At 45.0% G+C, this 21,647-nt stretch overlaps 1 protein-coding gene across 11 annotated transcripts in view; it reads right to left on the bottom strand.

Moving 5' to 3' along the window:
- The window catches only part of LOC112252562 (protein-methionine sulfoxide oxidase mical3a-like), a 124,594-nt gene that overhangs the window by 53,606 nt on the left and 49,341 nt on the right, over window positions 1-21,647 (bottom strand). For all 11 annotated transcript variants that reach the window (XM_042323274.1, XM_042323275.1, XM_042323267.1 and 8 more), the window contains exons 3-10: window positions 8,420-8,823; window positions 7,979-8,186; window positions 7,637-7,753; window positions 7,319-7,420; window positions 4,139-4,294; window positions 3,363-3,463; window positions 935-1,192; window positions 381-496 (exon numbers count right to left, since the gene is read on the bottom strand). In XM_042323274.1, the coding sequence (XP_042179208.1) occupies window positions 381-496; window positions 935-1,192; window positions 3,363-3,463; window positions 4,139-4,294; window positions 7,319-7,420; window positions 7,637-7,753; window positions 7,979-8,186; window positions 8,420-8,707 (1,346 nt within the window). In that variant the 5' untranslated portion in view covers window positions 8,708-8,823. The remainder of the gene's footprint in view (window positions 1-380; window positions 497-934; window positions 1,193-3,362; window positions 3,464-4,138; window positions 4,295-7,318; window positions 7,421-7,636; window positions 7,754-7,978; window positions 8,187-8,419; window positions 8,824-21,647) is intronic.

Genomic DNA, 21,647 nt, shown 5'->3' with positions numbered 1-21,647 from the left:
TTTGTTTAACACTTTTTTTGTTTACTACATGATTCCATGTGTTATTTCCTAGTTTTGATGTCTTCACTATTATTCTACGATGTAGAAAATAGTAAAAGTAAAGAAAACCCCTTTTTTCACCGCTATTGTATATATTAATATGAGAGAGTGATAGAGAGAGGGGAATCATTTGAAAGCTTATTATTATATTGCCAACATGGCTAGCTAAGTTATAAAAGAAAATCTTACAGTGTTAGGCTTACAAAAGTATGTGTGTGTGTGTGTGCGCGCGCATGTATGCGACTGTGAGCATGTGGAGTGCGTGTGTGTATAGTATGTGTGTGAGTTGAAGTATGACGTGGGAGTATAATGTGTGTGTTATAACATGTCCACTCCCTCACCTCTCAGCCAGCACGTCCAGAGATGTGTTTCCCTGGGCCCAGCTCTTCACCATCCAGCCGGAGTCCATGGCTGCCAGGAAACCCCGAGCTATACCAGTGCCCATGGGCCAGAAGGGCTGGAGAGAGGGACAAACACAGTAACATGGTGAAGTACGCATACACTTTTTTGGTTACTACATGATTCCATATGTGATATTTCATAGTTTTGATGTCTTGATGTCACTATTATTCTACAATGTAGACAATAGTACAAATAAAGTAAAACCCTGGAATGAGTAGGTGTGTCCAAACTTTTGACTGGTACTGTATACAGTATACACACACGTTACATTTTATATATAAAATTGTCTGTTTCAAGCAAGCAAACGTCAATACTGAAATCGCTCTCTAAATTCACTGACATTTTTCCCACACTCTTAGTCACGCTGATTTTCACTCCCTTTCCCATTTATTGTAAATAAATGAGCCAGTCAGACTCTACCTTATCCACAGTGACTGAGAATATACCTTCTTAGTGAGACTGAAACACCCTCCACCTGGTAGACCCCCCTCACCTCCAGTAGACTGTCCCCCACCAGAGACACCAGTAGCTGGCGCCCGTTGCGTTGGCGTACCAGCGCCGCGTTCTCGGAGGCGTACATGCAGGTGAAGTCGAACATGGCCACGTCGGGCTGGCCGTAGTGGTTGATGGCAAAGTCCAGCGTGGGCAGCTGGTGGTTGGTGGAGAAGTCTGCGGCCTCACGGGCGTAAGATAGCAGAGCTGCCTGGTCCACGTTAGCCCTGGAAAGCAGCATCTCTGTGTCCGCGTAATCCTGGAGACATGAAGAAGTGAAGACGGCTCAGATGACGAGAGGAAGGGAGAGACACTAATAAGAGACTGTCACGCACAGAGAATGAGGCATGACATCCATGCAGTGGTATTTGGAGGAGAAGATATTTTCCACAGGAGGTTAGCCTGCACCACCAAAGCAGAACTTTGATTCCGAATCAAGTCAATAACATTCAAAAGTTATATTGAATTGAATCACTTTTGGCCCATTTGCAATGTCTCCAAAAACAAGTATTTTAATTCCCAATATAAAAATCTAAACACCCCCATAGTCAATTATACTTTACTGTCTCCGATATGTCGCATGAAATGAAGGCATGCTCTAAAGGGACTGTTCTTGGAAAGAGACCGGTAAGAGGCACATTCTTTTCCTTTGACTTTCCCTGGCTAGGCTGGGTCTGGCAGTGTCAGGCTGGCTGACTGGTGAGCCGGATGGGTGGAGGGGAGGTGAAGGGTGGAGCATTTGGAAGATCTGAGAGAGTGACTTTCTATTTCACGGTGCTAGGGGGAACAGTGTTGACCCGACCCAGCGCACCCCTGCCTGCCAACCCCCATTTATTTAAATGGTGCATTAAAAAAAAGGGACTATGGAGTGATTTCCATTGATATGAAAGGACCATGACTGGAAGCAAGTCGTCTTTTAGGAAACTTATCTATGGGCTAGGATACATACCGGTACATCAAACCACTGAAAACTCACCGGTTTGTTATGGTCCTAATCACGGAATGACATATAGAACCCCTATTCCTTCAATAGGATATCTATGGGCCTAGTCGGTAAAGATTTGTCATGTAACTTCTAATATGTATGACCTTTTATTGTGGCATAAACACAACCGGTCATGATGTTGTCATCTGATTGTCAAACAATAACTTCAACGTTCTCCTTTACTAAGCCACCTGCTCCCGTTCATCTACCGGCATCATATTCCAGCCTCCGAACACAGTGATGAATAGAAAGAGACATCTGTTACACCAAACACCACAAAGTGTCATCGGGCCAGGATTTATGGGTCCGCTGTTGTCCGTGCGCGTCTCGGTGTCATCTTTTGCCACGTTCACGTGCTAGTCAGAACTAGGACATTTCCAAACATTTTAACTGGTTGTAGCTGTGCCGTGTTCAACCAGTTAGCAAGTCGAACGATTCTGAGTTCCTTTGTTCCGACTAGCACGTAAACGCGACATCTGCCTTGGCAAAAATGTCATTGTCCCCATCGAACCACATTGCATTTTGGAGCATAGGAAATACCACCCGTTTTCAAGTCCATTCTCTCATTTTTCATGCCTCTGCCAAAATGATAAAAAGTGGTGTAATAGCCTACAGCTTTCTTGACATTTTGTTTAAATTATTGTGATAGGCTCATGTTTTGCCAGTACGGTGAACCCCCAATATTTATTTTGCCGGGATGCCGTACCGGGCCTCCTTACTTTCACCCTTGATCATGTCCCTGCTCAGCCTGCAGCCTGACCCGACTCATCAGGATCAGATTCATTAGTGCACACTGTAGCAAAACTTTTGCAACGGAAAAGTAAAACAGGCGTTTGTTATTGGACAAGTTCAGGTAGGCCCTCCCTGTTACAGTCCATTTTCTTCCCTTTGGTGCCTAATGAATAAGACCCAGCACTGGACCTACAGAGCCTGTTCAGCCATTCAACCTCCTACTGTACTGGCCCGATGACCGCTGATTAAAACACACATTCGGGTGCCAATCTGATTATCAAAAGGGTTAGCATTCCCAATTACTCAAATGCCTTCATAACGAGTGTTTGATTGGGTCTGTAAAATATTACCAAACCCTTTTTTCCCTCCACAAAGTCAGATCGAAATACAGCGGCAACTTTACTGGAACATGAAAGCTGAACTTCTAAAAGAGGTCCTGATGTCCTAAAAGCGTCCTAGAGTGACTGCCCACTCTAGTCAAAGGAAACAGCAGTGTTATGAAGTGTGGGGACACAAACTCTCATTAAGTGTGGTTGAGCTGGCAGTTTGTTCCTGGTACAGTTTTGGCTTGGTCTGGCCATTAGGCAGGAACACAGGCACACAGAGACGGAAAGTGACTGAGTGAGTGTACAGTTCTGAATGTGTGTGCATGCATGTGTACGAGAGAGACATCTCCAGACGTGTGTCTCTCTCTCACCCTCTGATCACTCACATGCAGAATGACTCCCTTCTCCAGCAGACTCTGTTTCTTGGCGGTCATGACAAAGTAGTGCGTGTCATCCTTGTAGTAGACAATGTTTTCCAGGTCAATTCCTATCAAATCAATAGAAAGAGAATTTTGCGATTTATTTTTGGTAAACCAATGTATTTTCTACGGTTGCTCCTATGGCTCCTCCATTGACAGTCTCTCTGGTTGTCTTTGTTAGAGGAATGTTGGACAATGAACCCGAATACCCAACCTGGGACCCGAGTGGTTCCGGCTTCAAATTTCTAACTTTTCCCTTGGGTCTGGGGTCGGGTCCTGTCCTGTCCTGATTGTTATCGGATCTCAGGTCCATGTAACTACAGCTGATAAACGAGAGGACCCGAATGGACCTGGCCACGGCTCTGCATAGCTTATAGCATATTTATTTTATGCTACTAAGGTGAATTTATTGACTTATAGAAGGCCTAGCCAACATATAAATATCTATTTGTTAAGCAGAAGAGCAACTTAGCTGATAATGTTTTTTTGTCACTCTGGTCCAATCGGGTCGAGGACTTCTCTCTAACCCATGGATGAACCATGCAGATAGGAACTGACAGGCTCTCAGAAAATACATGTGTATCACCTAAATCCATACACTCCTAATATATAACAATCTGTAAAATGTTACTTAGAGCCTACAGCTGTAATGCTTAATAACTTATTATAAGCACCTATGAGCCTTTATAATATCTCATAACGACAGTTATTACATGTAGTCTCCCTATGGAGCAATAACTGACCCGTGGCTTCCCGGAGGTCCTGGAAGAACTTCTGATTGAAGATGAAGGCCACTCCGCTGATCTCCTCCACCTTGGCCTCGGCTGTGGTGTTCCTGTTGATGAAGTTGGCTGTAATGGCGATGGCCAGCTTGCCCCGGAACTCCTTCCTCCTGAACCCTGTAGGGGAGAGAGGCGGGGGTCAAGGGTTCATTATGTAGACAGTGAATGAGTCAGGGGTCAGACGTCGAGAGAACAAATGAGCCACGTTAACAGTTGCCTTGTATTACAAACTCACGTTCGTAAAAGAGAAGAGAACAGGACAAAAAAAAGGTTGCACCTGTTAGGCTTTGATGCACACCATCAGTGTCTGTTCGATCAATACAACCAGCCATTCTTTTAACCATCTCATGTAAGACTGCAGGCTGAGAACGATCATTGCATGCAGTGACTACTGGAAGCAGTTTCCCTCAGGGCTAGATGGGTCACAGCAGTCCACACACTACAGGGCACCCAGAGCGGTTGTGAGGGCTGTTAGCTCATACAGCTCATACAGGAAACAATTCACCCGTTCATGCTTTGCTCCAGAGAGAGAGGCCATGGAGGAGTGCTCTCTAAAGATGGATGGAGTGAAGGAGGGCACAACATGTGCACAACAAAGCAGCAGGAAAAGTGGAGGGCGAGAGAGAGGGGGGAGAGCAAGAAAGAGGGGGAGAGAGAGAGAGAGAGAGAGAGAGAGAGAGAGAGGGAGAGAGAGAGAGAGAGAGAGAGAGAGAGGGAGAGAGAGAGGGAGAGATAGAGAGGGAGATGGAGAGAGAGGGGGGAGAGAGATGGAGAGAGAGGGGGAGAGAGAGATGGAGAGAGAGGGGGAGAGAGAGATGGAGAGAGAGGGGGAGAGAGATGGAGAGAGAGATGGAGAGAGGGGGAGAGAGAGGGGGAGAGATGGAGAGAGAGATGGAGAGAGGGGGAGAGAGGGGGAGAGAGATGGAGAGAGAGATGGAGAGAGAGATGGAGAGAGAGGGGGAGAGAGAGAGAGAGAGAGAGAGGGGAGAGAGAGAGAAGAGAGAGAGAGAGGAGGAGAGATGGGGAGAGAGATGGGGAGAGAGATGGGGAGAGAGATGGGGAGAGAGATGGGGAGAGAGATGGGGAGAGAGATGGGGAGAGAGATGGGGAGAGAGAGAGAGAGGGGGAGAGAGAGGGAGAGGGGGAGAGAGAGAGGGAGAGAGAGATGGAGAGAGATAGGGGGAGAGATAGGGGGAGAGATAGGGGGAGAGATAGGGGGAGAGAGATAGGGGGAGAGATAGGGGGAGAGAGGGGGAGAGAGGGGGAGAGATAGGGGGAGAGAGGGAAGAGAGAGGGAAGAGGGGAGGAGAGGGAGAGATGGAGAGAGAGATGGAGAGAGGGGGAGAGAGAGAGGGGGGAGAGAGAGGGGGGGGGAGAGAGATGGGGAGAGAGATGGGGAGAGAGATGGGGAGAGAGATGGGGAGAGAGATGGGGAGAGAGATGGGGAGAGAGATGGGGAGAGAGATGGGGAGAGAGATGGGGAGAGAGATGGAGAGAGAGATGGAGAGAGAGAGGGAGAGAGAGAGGGAGAGATAGGGAGAGGGGGGAGAGAGAGATGGGGAGAGGGGAAGAGGGAAGAGAGAGGGAAGAGGGAGGAGAGAGGGGGGAGAGAGGGAAGAGGGAGGAGAGGGGGGAGAGAGAGGGAAGAGGGAGGAGAGAGGAAGAGGGAGGAGAGAGAGGGAGGAGAGGGGGGAGAGAGGAGAGGGAGGAGAGAGGGAAGAGGGAGGAGAGAGGGGGAGAGAGGGAAGAGGGAGGAGAGAGGGGGAGAGAGGGAAGAGGGAGGAGAGAGGGAAGAGGGAGGAGAGCGGGGAGAGAGGAGGAGGGAGAGGGAGAGAAAGGGGGAGAGGGAGAGAAAGGGAGAGAGATAGGGGAGAGAGATAGGGGGAGAGAGATAGGGGAGAGAGAGAGAGGGGAGAGAGATAGGGGGAGAGAGATAGGGGGAGAGAGAGATAGGGGAGAGAGATAGGGGAGAGAGATAGGGGAGAGAGATAGGGGAGATAGGGGGAGAGAGATAGGGGGAGAGAGATAGGGGAGAGAGATAGGGGAGAGAGATAGGGGAGAGAGATAGGGGAGAGAGATAGGAGGAGAGAGATAGGAGGAGAGAGATAGGGGGAGAGAGAGAGGGAGAGAAAGAGGGGGAGAGAGAGAGGGGGGAGAGAGAGAGGGGAGAGAGCGAGGGGAGAGAGAGAGAGAGGGGGAGAGAGAGAGGGAGAGATAGGGAGAGAGAGAGAGGGAGAGAAAGAGGGGGAGAGAGAGAGGGGAGAGAGCGAGGGGGAGAGAGAGAGGGGGAGAGAGAGGGGAGAGAGAGAGGGGAGAGAGAGAGGGGAGAGAGAGGGAGAGAGATAGGGAGAGAGAGAGGGAAGAGGGAGGAGAGAGGGAGGAGAGAGGGAGGAGAGGGAGGAGAGATAGGGGGAGAGAGATAGGGGGAGAGAGATAGGGGGAGAGAGATAGGGGGAGAGAGATAGGGGAGAGAGATAGGGGAGAGAGATAGGGGAGAGAGATAGGGGAGAGAGATAGGGGAGAGAGATAGGGGGAGAGAGATAGGGGGAGAGAGATAGGAGGAGAGAGATAGGGGAGAGAGATAGGAGAGAGAGATAGGAGAGAGAGAGGGGGAGAGAAAGAGGGGGAGAGAAAGAGGGGGAGAGATGGGGAGAGAGAGAAAGGGAGAGAAAGAGGGGGAGAGAGAGGGGGGGGAAGAGAGAGAGAGGGAGAGATAGGGAGAGAGAGAGAGGGGAGAGAAAGAGGGGATAGGGGAGAGAGAGGGGAGAGAGCGAGGGGGAGAGAGAGAGGGGGAGAGAGAGGGGGAGAGAGAGAGGGGGAGAGAGAGAGGGGGAGAGAGAGAGGGGGAGAGAGAGAGAGGGGAGATAGGGAGAGAGAGGGAGGGAGAGGGAGGAGAGAGGGAGGAGAGGGAGGAGAGAGGGAGGAGAGCGGGGGAGGGAGAGAGAGAGGGGGGGAGGGAGAGAGAGAGAGAGGGGGGAGGGAGAGAGAGAGGGGGAGAGGGAGAGAAAGGGGGAGAGAGGGGGGAGAGGGAGAGAAAGAGGGGTCGGAATCGTAAACGAACCACAGCTGTGTTTGAGGGCTTCAGCTCTCAGTGTTTTACACAACTCATTTTAAAACATCTGTTACTTTGTTACTTTCTACCTGCCAACGTGTTTCTCCTCCCATCTGCCCCAATGATGACATCAAACTCCAACTCGTTGACTGGGTGTGTCCTGGGGAGGACCTCAGCCCTCCACCCTATCCCTGCAGGAACACCACACGGGGAAATACACAAGACGTGTAACTGTGTCTTATTTAACATACGACTTGACTTCACTGACAGCAATGGGAATATTTTCCAATAGAGACCACTCAGTTAGCACTGTCACATACAGTAACATATGGCCCTTCCTTATCCCCTTAATGAGAAGTCGTGTCTTGTGATGGCTCTTAACGCAGTTCCATAAACACATCTCTTACTCTCGTTCTCCTGGTCCTCGGGGGGCTCGATGAGACCCTTGAACTCCGCGTTGACGTGGATCTCGATGCCCAGGAGCAGGGCCACCTTCAGCAGCATCAGCTGGAGCTGCCGGATACCTGCACAGAGAGTCAGACTAGATTAGAGGAGAACGTCAAACAAGAACTATTTATTAGCTTGGACGACCGAAAAGACTGCAACGTCACAGCTGATCCATGGTCCTGGCAAGCACCAGAACTATTCTCTTCATAGATCATATTAGATCACAAAGCAAAACGTGAAAGCAGTTCAACCGTTTGATAAAAGATGGAGCGCAGGAAATGGGCGTAGTCTTATCCACTTACTGATATGGTCGATGGCTCCGGCGCAGAACTTTCCATAGAACTTTTTGGCCCCGAGTCCCCGGAGGTCCTGGATGGTGAAGGGCCACAGGTGCAGCACATTGTTCCTGGAGAAGGCATCCCTCTTCTCCAGCAGCACCACCTTGGCGCCCAGGAAGCCCAGCTCAATGGCCGTCCGCAGGCCACATGGTCCTGCCCCGATGATCAAACACTGTGGAGGGGGGAGCATGCCGTATCTCATATACAAGAGTGGGCTGATATTACTGTTAATCACAAAATATAATTTAAATCGCAATATTTAACAAGGGAAAATAGACAACATGAAAATGTGGATATCGCCCTACCCTATTATATAGAGAAATAACTCTAACTCTCTATATACAGAAATAATACTCTCTGAGGTACTTTGAACAAGGATATGAGACAAGATACATCATCACATACCTTAGAGTTGGTACATGCACGTCCTTTCTTGTACTCCTTCTGGCCGGCCCGCTTGTCAAGCTTAGCCCAGAGTGCCTTGGCCTTCCAGTAGTTGAGACGGGACTTAAGCTTGTGGTAGAAGACCCGGTACTCACAGGGCTTGAGCTCCAGATGGTCACAGAGCTCCTGGAAGGCCTTGAGTGTGACCTTGCAAGTGGAGGCCTGGACGAAGCGGTCAAACAGGATGTGGGCCGGGTTCACCCTCTCCCCTGTGGTGGTGAAGCCTCCCAGGTCCCCCATGGTCCCCATGGACCTCCCCCCCAGTTGGGGGCCTCTGGGGGTCTCTGGTCAGGCCCCAGCCCCTGGCTCTAGCACACACTCTGCTCCGGTGAAGTCTTTATCTCCCCGTCTCAGGCATCCTCATTCTGTCAGGGAGAAAGAGGAGAAGCGTCGTGAGTTATGACAATGTTTGCATATTTCACAAGTTTATCATGACACATTACCGAGTTTGATTTGGAACGTCCTTGAATGATCTTCCTTAAACAACTTGTTAGAAAGACCTCTGGCTACAGTGTAGACCAGTGACGTGTAGTCAGTGCTTACTCTGTAATAATCTCATTTTAAAAAGCTGCTGTGAAAAGCCAAATCTAAAAATGTTATTATAACGAAAGAAAATATATTGATATCTAATCTGTTTCTGAATGATTCTGATGGCTGTTATGCTCAAAATCTCAACATTTTCTAAAACTGCAACAAAACCTCCCGAATAATAGGGTATTCATGAATAAAGGTTATATCTATGTTTAAAAATTCATGACTTTCTTTCCATCCATTTGAATCCATTAAAATCCTTGACGTGCGCGGCCTTCATTAGTCCAGTCACCGTAATGGACAGGGTCTGCATTTGGTGCTGAACAAAGATTGCTAGCATCCCTGAACTGCTAGATTTCTAGCAAAAACAACTTGACATACGGACACTACCTCTATACTGCACCTCAAACAACTTTCCAAGTTGGAATAATCATGGAGGTTTCGAATAGTGGAACATCAACTATAATGAAAGTTAAGACCAGACAAGGGGAGCATACAGCACGTGACTATATTCATGACAATGCAAGGCAACCACCATCTCCCTCGCGGTCAGGCAGGAGAAACAGCGAGTACTGGACTGTCCACTTGTGGGAAACATTTCAACATGTACTTTGTCGACATATTGGGAACGGGGCTTCTCCGCCACTCAGTGCGGGCCCGAGCCTTGGCTTCTACAAGATGGATGCGACTAAATATGTGTGTAATAATATCACACGGAATATTATTGTGTGTGTGCACGCCGCGCATTGGAAGAATTGTAAATCCATTGTGAAAGGCGTGTGTCCATATATGTGTCCATATATTGGTCTTTTAGTACCACACCTATCAGTTGTTACTCTGCACGCTACAACGGGTCTATGGCTGAGCTGAGTCGAGCAGTGTGTTATTTGGTCGCTTGTGTATCTCGACTACATTGGGATTTACATTTGGTGAAAATGTTTGTACAGTTAATGTTAATAGCCTATGTCACAATGGTTGTCGGTTTTATGGTAAACCTGGGCTTCATCAAGGTTTATTTGATTAAATCTGGCTTTGATAATAGCCAGTTCCTACCCAGCCACCGACCTCACCACACGTCACTGGTGCAGCCTATCCCCTATGTTGTTCTATTGACAGTCTTGAAGAAGTGATCCAACAGGATCCAATGGGATATCATATCCGCTGCATCAAAAACAGGAAATTCATAGATTAGCCGAATCAGCTATAAACGCCAGAACATCAAGCACAACAAAATATCCAAGCGCTGATTGTGTACCGCAATTCAATTCCATTGACGAATCCATATTCACACAGGTATGCAAGGATGAAGAGAAAGCATGAGACAACGTAATCAGGTCAGCAGTGAATGACAGGCAACAGCCTCTGTACTGTACTGCGTGTGATCCAACCATTTTTGCAGAGCAATGGGTATATTGTGATGTGCCCGGTTCGCATAAAAATCCCCAGAGGCAACAGGGAAGAGAGCTGACGTCCCTGGTTAGAAGTTGGAGCAGGGTTCACAATTATGTTCACAGATAGTGCTTCAGTAGGCAGTAGGATGGATCACATTTCAGACCAATCTGACCACTGGACAACTAATACATGTTTTAACCTCCTGAATGGCAAATTGCATTGTGAAGGGCACAGTAAAGAGTTTTAATGTCTCAGTTCAAAATGATCGTTGACTATTATACAATGTGGTGATAGTTGCGCATTAAGAGTGATACACACTTCACATAGGCCTATATCAATTTCGTGTTGAATGTGTCACGGCAAGGCTATTAGCTACTGATATAAAACGAGGAAGACACAGTTACTGAGATACCGTTAAAGCGCTTTGGACTGTATCGGTTGTCTGAGAGGTCAGTGCGGCAGACTGCAGTGGGTATGATGTCTCTCAATCCTTTGATCCACACAGCAGGGATCTAAGTCGTCAGATCATATTCCAGGACAGAGCTTGCAGGCAGGAGTGGACAGAGACTGGACACTGACCTAGAGCCTGTAAGTGTCCAACTTCCCAGTGAGGGGACGGATGTGACAAATTCATCAGAATTAGGCTAGCCCATATAATTCCAGAATTCAAAACCTTTTCAACAATAATATGAACCGCCATAGTTCATTCCTTAACAGATCTAGAGTAAAGTCCTGCATCTGGTCAGATATCCACGGTTCCCTGCAGTTGACCCGCAAAAACATGAAAACATTATTTTAACCCGTGGGTCAACTCCCAGTTTAGAACAATTATATTGAGTGTCGGGAAAACGTTTTAAATCAATCATTCATTTTTACAAATCCAGGAGCTTGTTGTGTTGGGAATTCCATTCTGTGGGCAGCGAGGCAGACATGTAGGCTACCAGCCACGAATGCAGTGGATCAGGGAACTGTCCATTATTTGTGTGGTGCTGAAACTTATGGATTCATCCCCCCCACGTGAAAATATGTTGCCAAGTAAGTTTTCTTGGCTAGCCTAGCTCATATGAAAATGGCTAACGTAGGTCTAACCGGAAAAATAAAAAGAAAGGTTATGAACAACACCATCTAGGAAACAGGTGCTGTGTGAGTGAAATCCCCGGTTTGGTTTGGAAGGTTTTTGGAGTCATTGTAGACAAAAACCTGGTAGATGGATACACAACCTGCAAATAGTGCAAGCAGGTATGTTTACGATAGGCTAATTCAGTTTATTATCAGTTCATTATTCAGGCTTTCGTTCACTTAAACCATAGGCAGAGCAGGCCATATCAAGTTTAAATTGGTGCAGCTGGTAATAGTTTGAGTATAGCCTACTAAATAAATGTATTTTTACAGCCTATATTCAATGCTGGAAATTGTTCATTTAACTTTGGATTAAAACTATACTGAACAAAATATAAACGCAACATGGAACAATTTTACTGAGTTACAGTTCATATAAGGCCCTAATTCATTAGGCCGTAATCTATGGATTTCACATGATTTCCCACTGGGGAGCCAGGCCCAGACAATCAGAATGAGTTTATCATCACAAAAGGGCTTTATTACAGACAGAAATACTACTTAGTTTCATCCGCTGTCCGGGTGGCTGGTCTCAGACGATCCCACAGGTGAAGAAGCTGGATGTGGAGGTTCTGGGCTGGCATGTTTATACGCTATTTGCAGTTGTAAGGACGGTTGGAAGTACTGCCAAGTTCTCTAAAACGATGTTGGAGGCAGCTTATAGTAGAAAAATGAACATTCAATTCTCTGGCAACATCTCTGGTGGACATTCCTGCAGTCAGCATGTAAATTGCACCCTCCCTCAAAATTGAGACAACTGTGGCTGTTAGCGTTGTGAAGCATAAACTAAATTAACTTCTCTAGGGTAGGGGGCAACATTTGGAATTTTGGATGAAAAGCATGCCCAAATTAAACTGCCTTCTACTCAGGCCCAGACGATAGGATATGCATATAATTGGTAGATTTGGATAGAAAACACTCTAAAGTTTCCAAAATTGTTAAAATAGTGTCTGAGTATAACAGAACTGATTTGGCAGGCGAAAACCTGAGAAAAATCCATTCAGGAAGATGGATTTTTGTTGTTGTTGCAGTTTGATTCAATGCCATTACAGTATCCATTGACTTAGGACTCAAATGGCAGTTCCTATGCCTTCCACTAGATGTCAACAGTCTTAGAAATGGGTTCAGGCTTGTAATCCGAAAAATGAGGGAGTAAGAGCAGTCTGAATGAGTGGACCCTGACGTGTCACAGAGCTTTTTCATTCGCGCGACCAAGAGAGTGCCTTTCTTGTTTACCTTTTATATTGACATTTTATATTGACGAAATATTATCAATTATTTAGGCTAAAAACAACCTGAGGATTGATTATGAACATCGTTTGAAATGTTTAGACGAACTTTACGGATACTATTCGGATTTTGTGTCTGCCTGTGTGACTGCGTTTGAGCCTGTGGACTACTGAAGAAAACGTGCAAACAAAACAGAGGTTTTTGGATATAAAGAGACTTTATCAAACAAAAGGAACATTTATTGAATAAATGAATGTCTTCCGAGTGCAACCATATGAAGATCATCAAAGGTAAGTGATTAATTGTATCTCTATTTCTGACTTGTGTAACTCTTGTACTTGGCTGGTTACTGTTTGTAATGCTTTGTCTGCTGGGCTATGTTCTCAAATAATCGCAAGGTATGCTTTCGCCGTAAAGCATTTTTTAAATCTGACACCGTGGTTGGATTCACAAGAAGTTAATCTTTAAACCTATGTAAAATAGTTGTATCTTTTCTGAATTATTAAAATGAGTATTTCTGTATTTGAATTTGGCGCTCTGCAATCTCACTTGATGCTAGCGTCCCACATACCCTAGAGAGGTTTTAACACGGAATCCGTTGACACACACCGAAAGCCGGGACTCCACAGATCATGAGGATATCATATTTGTCTGCCTGTGACCTACCATTATTGACCTCCAGGCCCGAGAGTCAAAATGTTTATTTTACACGTTTTCACCAAACCTCTTACAAGGTAAGCTTCGGTTTGGCCTGTGTTTGAGCTATAGCTACATGGGGATAACAAATGAATCCTTAGGTTGGTAGAAACAAATCTAGCCTATTGCCAATGTTATATGATAATGTATGACTTAATGGCAACATCGAATGTCCCCCGAGTGACTATATCTTTGCGCATCAAAAATATGACGTCGCCTGCTTAGTATTTTTGGAAGTGGTCTGCTTTTTGTGCTTTGGATTTAGTTGACATAGGCCTGTGTAACAAGTCATTTCAATGTTCTATCATTTCAAAGTAGTTATTTTCTAAGTTTCATCCTTGTATCTTTGTAGAGGCCACTACACTCTCATGGCCATTGTTTATTTGAGTTTCTCACCTCTGCCTGTGTCTCCAAATTGTTACTGTTTGCATTGTGTGTGTGTGTGTGTGCTTCACACCTTCCATGTGAGTCACATTACAGATAACGTTTAGGCTTGGTGTTTTTACTTCATAGTAATGTCATTTTGTAAATTTAGTCAACTGTAATTTTGTGTCTTACAACAATATATCCCTTTATTTGAGCAACCTCACAACCATCACAAGACACCCCCCCCCCCAAAGACTCATCACGACATGCACAAGCTATGGGGAAAGTGAAATCCAATCATCTACACCTGGGATGTAAAACCAACACCGTTCATAAATAGTTCAGCTTGTTTCTATTTTTGCACCTTCTTTAGTGAAGGACATGTGTGTAACCAAGTTTGTTTGATCAGACATGATTTTGTTTTTTAAATGCATGTGTGTATATGTTGCTTTTATATTGTTTTTGTAAACAGTTCATTTGTATATAGGCCCAAGACATTGGACATGCCTAGGCTAAACGTTCAGGCACTTTGGAGAGTTAAAAAAAACACAGCACCACAATGTTTGAGAGGGGTTGGTGTTGTAGAAATGTCGTTTTTATAGTGAATAATAACTTTTAGGCACATCCAGTGTGCCAAAACTGTGCAATTACCACATTGACACTTTGGAGAGGTTGAAAGGACACTGAATTCCCCATTACACCACCACAATTTTTGAGTGAGGTTGATATGGTAGAAATTATAGCATTTAGGGATTGCAAATATGTAATAGCACTGTAATTATCTAACATATGCCACTTCGGAGAGGTTTAGGGAGACTTGGAAATGTCCCGTGACCAAACGTGACACCACTTACTACAACATCTGCCCATTTCCATTATTAGGTCTATCAAAACCATATTGTTTTCTGATATTAATCACGTGGAAGCCATCGGATGTGTTTTCAGCTCTGGGAATCAATAATTCACTTATAGCTTGTCAATGAAAGATGGTTATTTTGTGTGTGCTTGATCTTGTGTGTTCTGTACTATGTAACTCCTATCTATCTTCTGATCATTTCCTCATATTCACCCAGATGTGGTATATTTGGAATGAAGACGTTTTTCAGAATGTCAGAATCAGGTAATTACACATGAATAGCAGCTACTTTTGGGTATGTCTTTTTAGGCGGAAATCTACATTTTGCCATTACATTTAAGAGGTTTATCAGCTTATATGCCATGCTCATAACAGGGATGTAAACAAATTTGTGCACACCATTTGAGAGAAATAAGATTTTTGTGCTTTTCAGGTTTTATACATTTCAAATACCCTCACAAATGCATGGAAGGGGATCTCAAGAGCACTGGATTTGACACAATAGCTTTTGTGAAGGGGCCTTTTTCAAACATTTGCTAAAAACCTGTATGCTACCCAGCCAGCATAGATGTTATCTGCATATGAGAGTTTATGTAACATTTATGGGATCTTTTTATTTCAGTTAATAAAACACTGGACCAACACTTTACATGTTGCGTGTTATATTTTTGTTAAATGTTTCACACCCTGCCAACTACTCACCGCTGTCAAAACAACTCTCAGCTCTGGAAGTGCAGCGCCTGCAGAGGTGGCCTCTCCACAATGGCCCACATATCCCTTTCCCTGGACACCACCACCTACATGTTTCCACTCTCCCTAAATACCTCAAAGGGCTCCTTGAGAAGGCCGTCTGCAGCTGTGGTATTCAGTCTGTGTGGGTTCCCCAGCTGGTGTACACTACCTACAGCCACCTTCAGTTCCTCCCTGTACCTTGGATAACCTCTGAAATACACCGGCAGGAGACAGGAACACACTACAGTAACTATGAACCAGGCTCCTCCTCTGGGATCCTCTGTTCATACACGGTGTATGTTTCCTAACACTGAAAGTAGTGGAACACCTCAGCAGTTACAGTCCTCAACTTCCAAAATGACATTTCTGTGTGCCCCTTACTGCCCTATATGGTCTCATCTAAGAACAGTGGGTCAGAATCAGAAAAAAAAAAGGGGCATTTCCAAAAATGTCAACTTCATATTCACCATCTCCAGCACCACCCCAACATATGTGGAAATAGTTTCTAAGTTTTGTAGTAAAAAAATAAAGAGGAAGATAAGTGTTTCCAACGCCTAGTCATAATTGGTTAAAATAACATGATTCACACCAATGATGTCATTGGAAACACTTATCTTCCTCTCTCTTTTTTTACTACAAAACAGAAACGCACTATTTCCACATATGTTGATGTTGGGGTGGTGCTGGAGATGGCGAATATGACGTTGAATGGTGTTAAGCAGCACAGGACAGGGGAGGAGAGAACAGTCTCTCTAGCTACTGGAACACTTTTGAGGCCAAGGATAACCAGAAACACAGAGAAGTTTCCCAGACACCATGTGGACAGAGTATCCCAGTTTCCTTTTGTTTTGGCAGGACAATAATCCCCCTTTTGAAACTGACTGGAATTGAGCAGATCCTGAAAAGGTGTTCTCTCTGTGGTCATTTCCACACTGACTGTTCATAGGGACTGAAGGATTTACTCTCAAGGTCCTGAAAACCCAAACCGCTATATCCTAGTGTGGAGGGAAGGACACGTCATAATGGGGGAGCATCAATGGAGCAAAGAGCATTTCACCAGAATCACAGCCCCATGGCACACTTCACCTCACTTCTAATGAAGCTATAAACATTTTACAACCCAGAAACGACTCAAGGTCTGGAGGGGGGTGGCGGTTGGCCGGGTGATTCAAGCCAGACAGTCAACACAGGATGTGCCATGTCACCGGTGCGCCGTATGCTAGTGTTCCAGTTCCCATGTGAAATGCTACACTGCACTGCCATGCCTGGCCATTTCCAGACCAGATAAGACTATACAATTATAGGCTAGAGTAATGTGGATACTATCCACGCAAACGGAAATACTGTGCAATGTATTTCTGTTACATAGAGTAGGTATAAATTAAACTCAGGACACTAAGAAAACACTATCAAGTCTCAGTGACGGAAACTTAACTTCATGGGCATGATTAGAAATAGCTAAGTGACATCGAGAGAGAGAACGGGTGGGATGGGAGATACAGGAATGGGCCACTCAATGCAAACAATTCAAGCTTTTCCAAAGCCGAAGCCCGGAAATCAAGACGTTTCCTGTGTCGTCGGCTTATTCAGAAGGTGTCCTTATTAAGACCCCCCCGCACAGGGCTTTTATTGGGAAGAAACAAATGAAAGACCGAGAAGCAGCAAAACATGCATCATTCTCTGCCACACAAAGCAAATACCTTGTGGCATCTAGATATATGACAGGCTTTCACACACACATTACAGGCTACCATGGCTATGCCCCATATGAAAATGCCCCCAACCACAGGGCACGAGTGGTCACTGTATGGTTTGATGAGCTTGAAAATGATGTAAACCATATGCCATGGCGGTCTCAGTTACCAGATCTCAACCCAATTGAACACTTATGGGAGATTCTGGAGCGCTGGCTGAGACAGTGTTTTCCATCATCAACAAAAACAACAAATTATGGAATTTCCTGTGGAAGAATGGTGTCGCATCTCTCCAATAGAGTTCCAGACACTTGTAGAACCTATGCCAAGGTGCATTGAAGCTGTTCTGGCTCGTGGTGCCCAAACACCCTATTAACACCTGGTTGGTGATTCCTTTATTCTGGCAGTTACCTATAGCTCATACACACACAAATGTAAGCGTTCTCACTCACACACACACACACACACACAGCTTTGAGGTTGGATTATATCACTTTCTATTCTAAAACGTGTTTGAATGGAGAGGATCTTGAAGACTTAGACCCTTGTTCACACTGCAGGCCTTAATGCTCAAATTAGTTTCGTTTTTCAAATCTGTTTTGGAATATTGACTGTCCAAACAGCAAGTTGCAAGTGACCAAATCAGATTTGTGTGTTCAGACAGCAGTCATTTGCTGACATGGCTACTCTAGTTGGCATAGTAACGACGGGTGTGCGCATTGGTGTAGGCTGATTGGTGGTGCAGGTGTTTTCCATCACTCAGAAGTTATGTAGCAAGCGAAGGTGCCTGCCATGGACGTTTGAATGTTCAACATCAGTGGAAGAACGCTTTTTAATGCCTCAAAGGATAAGATGTCATTTTTGGCTAGCCACATCAGTCAACTAGCTAGCTGTTCAGCTTTCCAGCGCATTCACTAATTTGTTTGTGAAAAACAAGCTATTTAGCTAGCACATGTTCTTGTCAAAGCTGTTAACAGAGAAGCTAGCAAGCAACAAGTTATGCCAAATAACAGCCTAAAAAGGGCAAATAAATCAGATTTGACTGTTCGGACACAAGTCGCAGGGTAATCAATTGGTGGTTTGAAATATCCGATTCCATCACTTACAAAAAAAACATTGCAGTTTTGAAACTGTAGTAAAAGTGCAGTAACTGCAGTCGACTGTGGTATTATGGACGCAGTAATCGTGCATATGGACCCATTACGGAGAATAACCAAACTCCGCATATGAAATTAAGGACATGCTCAACAGTTTTCTGTGTATCAAGAATGGTCCACCACCCAAAGGACATCCAGGCAACTTGACACAACTGTGGGAAGCATTGGAGTCAACATGGGACAGCATCCCTGTGGAACGCTTGACACCTCGTAGAGTCCATGCCCTGACGAATTGAGCCTGTTCTGAACAGAATGAGCCTGTTTGTCTGTTCACTGCGGGACACGCACATGAACGCACTCATGACTTTCTATGCGCACCAAAACAACAATCTGTTTCTCTGAATTTCCTTATGAAAGACTAACACTGTAAGATCGTATTTTATATCTTAGCTAGTCATGTTGGCAATAGAACAAGCATTCAACTGATCCCCACCTGACTCCTATTGCAATTTATAATGGGACTTTTTGGATTGAGTAAACAGTAATAGTGTGACGTGAAGATCCCTTTAAAAAAGGTCACCAAAAGTGAAGTTCTTACAGTAGGCCCCCTTCCATGTGTTATGGCCTCTGTATCATATAGTCCACTGGTCTCTATGTACAGATCATTAAGGCTGGAGCCTACTTCCACCAGAGACTGAAGTCCACTGCCATGTAACAGGAAAATGTACTGTAAATAATGTTCATTTACAAATCAGTAGCCTACAATACAAGAGGACAGCGGCAGGTAGCCTAGCGGTTAAGAGCGTTGGGCCAGTAACTAAAGGTTTGCTGGTTCGAATCCCCGAGCTGACTAAGTGAAAAATCTGTTGATGTGCCCTTGAGCAAGGCACTTAACCCTTATGTCTCCTGCAAGTCGCTCTGGATAAGAGAGTCTGCTGAATGACTAAGATGTAAATGGAAATGAACAAGAGTTATTTTCAGATAACCTAGTCAAACAATGGATTTCAGCTTTACAACGTTGAGTGAAAATGTACAATAAATCACCTCAATCATCTAATTCCTTCATCCCCCTCCTTTCTCTACTGTCCCTTTTCCAGACTATGCTTCCCTCTGTCCTTCCTCACTCTCCTCTCTTTTCCTTTGTTACAGAGAGAAGCACTCTCCCAGTGAACTCTGCGATGGAAGCCTCCAGAGACAGTTCCCGGAAAGGGATCCCGATGCTCCAGGAATCACTAGCCCTGACACTGCTGTCTGAACTACAACACAGTAAGATGACAGCATGATGTCATATCCCCTCTACGGAGCAGTCAGGTGGTGTGGATGAAGTGAACCACACCTTGGGGACCAGGGGAATCCCAGTGGCGCAGCTAGTGTGTGGTCACACAATCATCTCTGCTGCCCTTCTCTTGTTGCTCCTGGGATGAGGCTGTGTTTAAGGTATGGTAGTATCAGTGACAGACGAATAGCTGGCAAGCGCACGCAAAATGTGGTTCTGTGTTCAGAGTATGTGAGCAGAGTGGAGCTGGAGTGAGGAGTGTGCCTAATTGACTGGAGGCTGAGCGAGATTCCAAAAGGCTGGAGCGTCGGCCTTCTCGCCCGCTCCAATGTCACTCCAATAGCGCTCACTTCACGAGATCAGGGCATGCCCGTCCAAGCATGCATTTGTAGTCTACTTGTGTTCTGCTATCTATAGCCCCTTGCTTTAGCTAAATCTTTTCATAAAGAAACCGATCAAACACACAGGTGCTAAATCAAGGTGACTTACAAAGATGAGGATCAATAGCAAGAGAGGGAGTGCAGTGATGTGATATACACAACTAAATAATCATTGTGGAACCTGAAAAGACACATATCCCGAAAGCATGATGGCGTACTTACTATGTGCACATGCTAAAAGTAAGGAACGAGGTGGGTAGCTAATTGTTTCATTATAGCAACGTGGTGGGTAGCTATGTGTCATTATAGCAATGTAATTATAAACAAAAAAATCTGTTCTATGATCTATACAATAGGCCATAGTTGATTTTGGTCCAATAGGTCTGGCATATTATTTCAAGGAGCTTTCCATTTTGATTGGGTTATTTAGCCTAAAAACCTTCAGGCCTACCTATAGAGAACAAAATGCATCCCTGCCCAGCCAGCAAGAGTGGCATAAAGGGTGTTTATCATCCCCAGTGGCTCTGCAGGTGTGGAGAGGATATTCTCCACTGCTGACCTGCTCTCCAGGAACCATCGCATGGACTCATTTTCCTTCTTAGTCTCCCCGTCTGGCTCCTGACCTATTTAGAGTTTTTATATGCTGTTTAATATGACATGTAACCTATTTGAAATTATGAGCGCTTATTGCATTCACCTTTCATGTTTATTATAATACTTTCCATTCAAATCATATGGTTTGGTTTCAATACTTCCAAACCAAATGGTAAGTCCAGGTAGTGTCAAAAAATTGATGGGTGTTGGTTAATTTGTGATTTTGATGAATGGAGCGGTAGTTGTTTGTCCTGTGATTAGCGGTGAGCAGGATTTCTGACAGCTCAACTCCTCTCACATGCTCTGTCTGGGATTAAAGGCAGAGGAGGGACTGGGTGGTGGAGCAAAACGTACCAAGGCTGGCTGGATTAGTACGGTCCGGAGTGGACACAAAACACGTTCAATTCTTGCTCACGTTAAGTGAATTACTTTTCGCCAGGCAGGTGGTTATGAAAATCAGAAATGTCATGGAGTTACAGTCAGTTCTCATCTGCACAGACCGCCACCCTCCAGCCAGCCAGACAGACGACAAGGACAAGATAAAAGGTGTGATTATGAACAGGCTGCGGAGATTTGGCTACAAGGGAATGCGTGACCGCAGCAGCTGTAGGGCTCCACACTAGTTAAGATAAAATGACACACAGATGGTTATGTGGAAGCCAGATGAAACTCTGGTTCCACAACAAATGCTTTATGAAAGCATTATCATGTCCTTATCCAACATCATATAAACATTATCTGTGAAAATGTGGAGCTATATTAGACCTTAAAGTTATCAGAACATTTATGGAGCACATACTGACCTGGGCAGACTATACTACGGATGTTCTATATCATTTTTTTGCCCATGTCAACATTATTAGAGCCCTGAAGTCAATAGGTGAATATATGGGGGTTGGCCTAAGCCCTGGTCACTAACCATTATGTTCTAAATCAAATATACCTTTTGTAAGCCTGTCATCCCTAACATCTTACATCTCCACACACAATCACATCACAACTGCTGCCACCAGACTCTGATTTGCTATTGCTAATACTGCAAAATTTAAAACACTTGCCCCATAATCCCCCCCTTCCCTGATACACGTGTAAATATTGGACTATAAATTGTGCCTTCTGTGTATTATACTTCGGCTAAAAATGTATTCTATTCTAGTGAGCCATGTACTACATGTTCATTTACTACATGTTCATTTACTACATGTTCATGTACTACATGTTCATTT

The sequence above is a fragment of the Oncorhynchus tshawytscha genome, linkage group LG06 (assembly GCF_018296145.1).
Source record: "Oncorhynchus tshawytscha isolate Ot180627B linkage group LG06, Otsh_v2.0, whole genome shotgun sequence".
Taxonomy (NCBI): Eukaryota; Metazoa; Chordata; class Actinopteri; order Salmoniformes; family Salmonidae; genus Oncorhynchus; species Oncorhynchus tshawytscha.
This window is presented reverse-complemented; position numbering and strand designations above follow the sequence as displayed.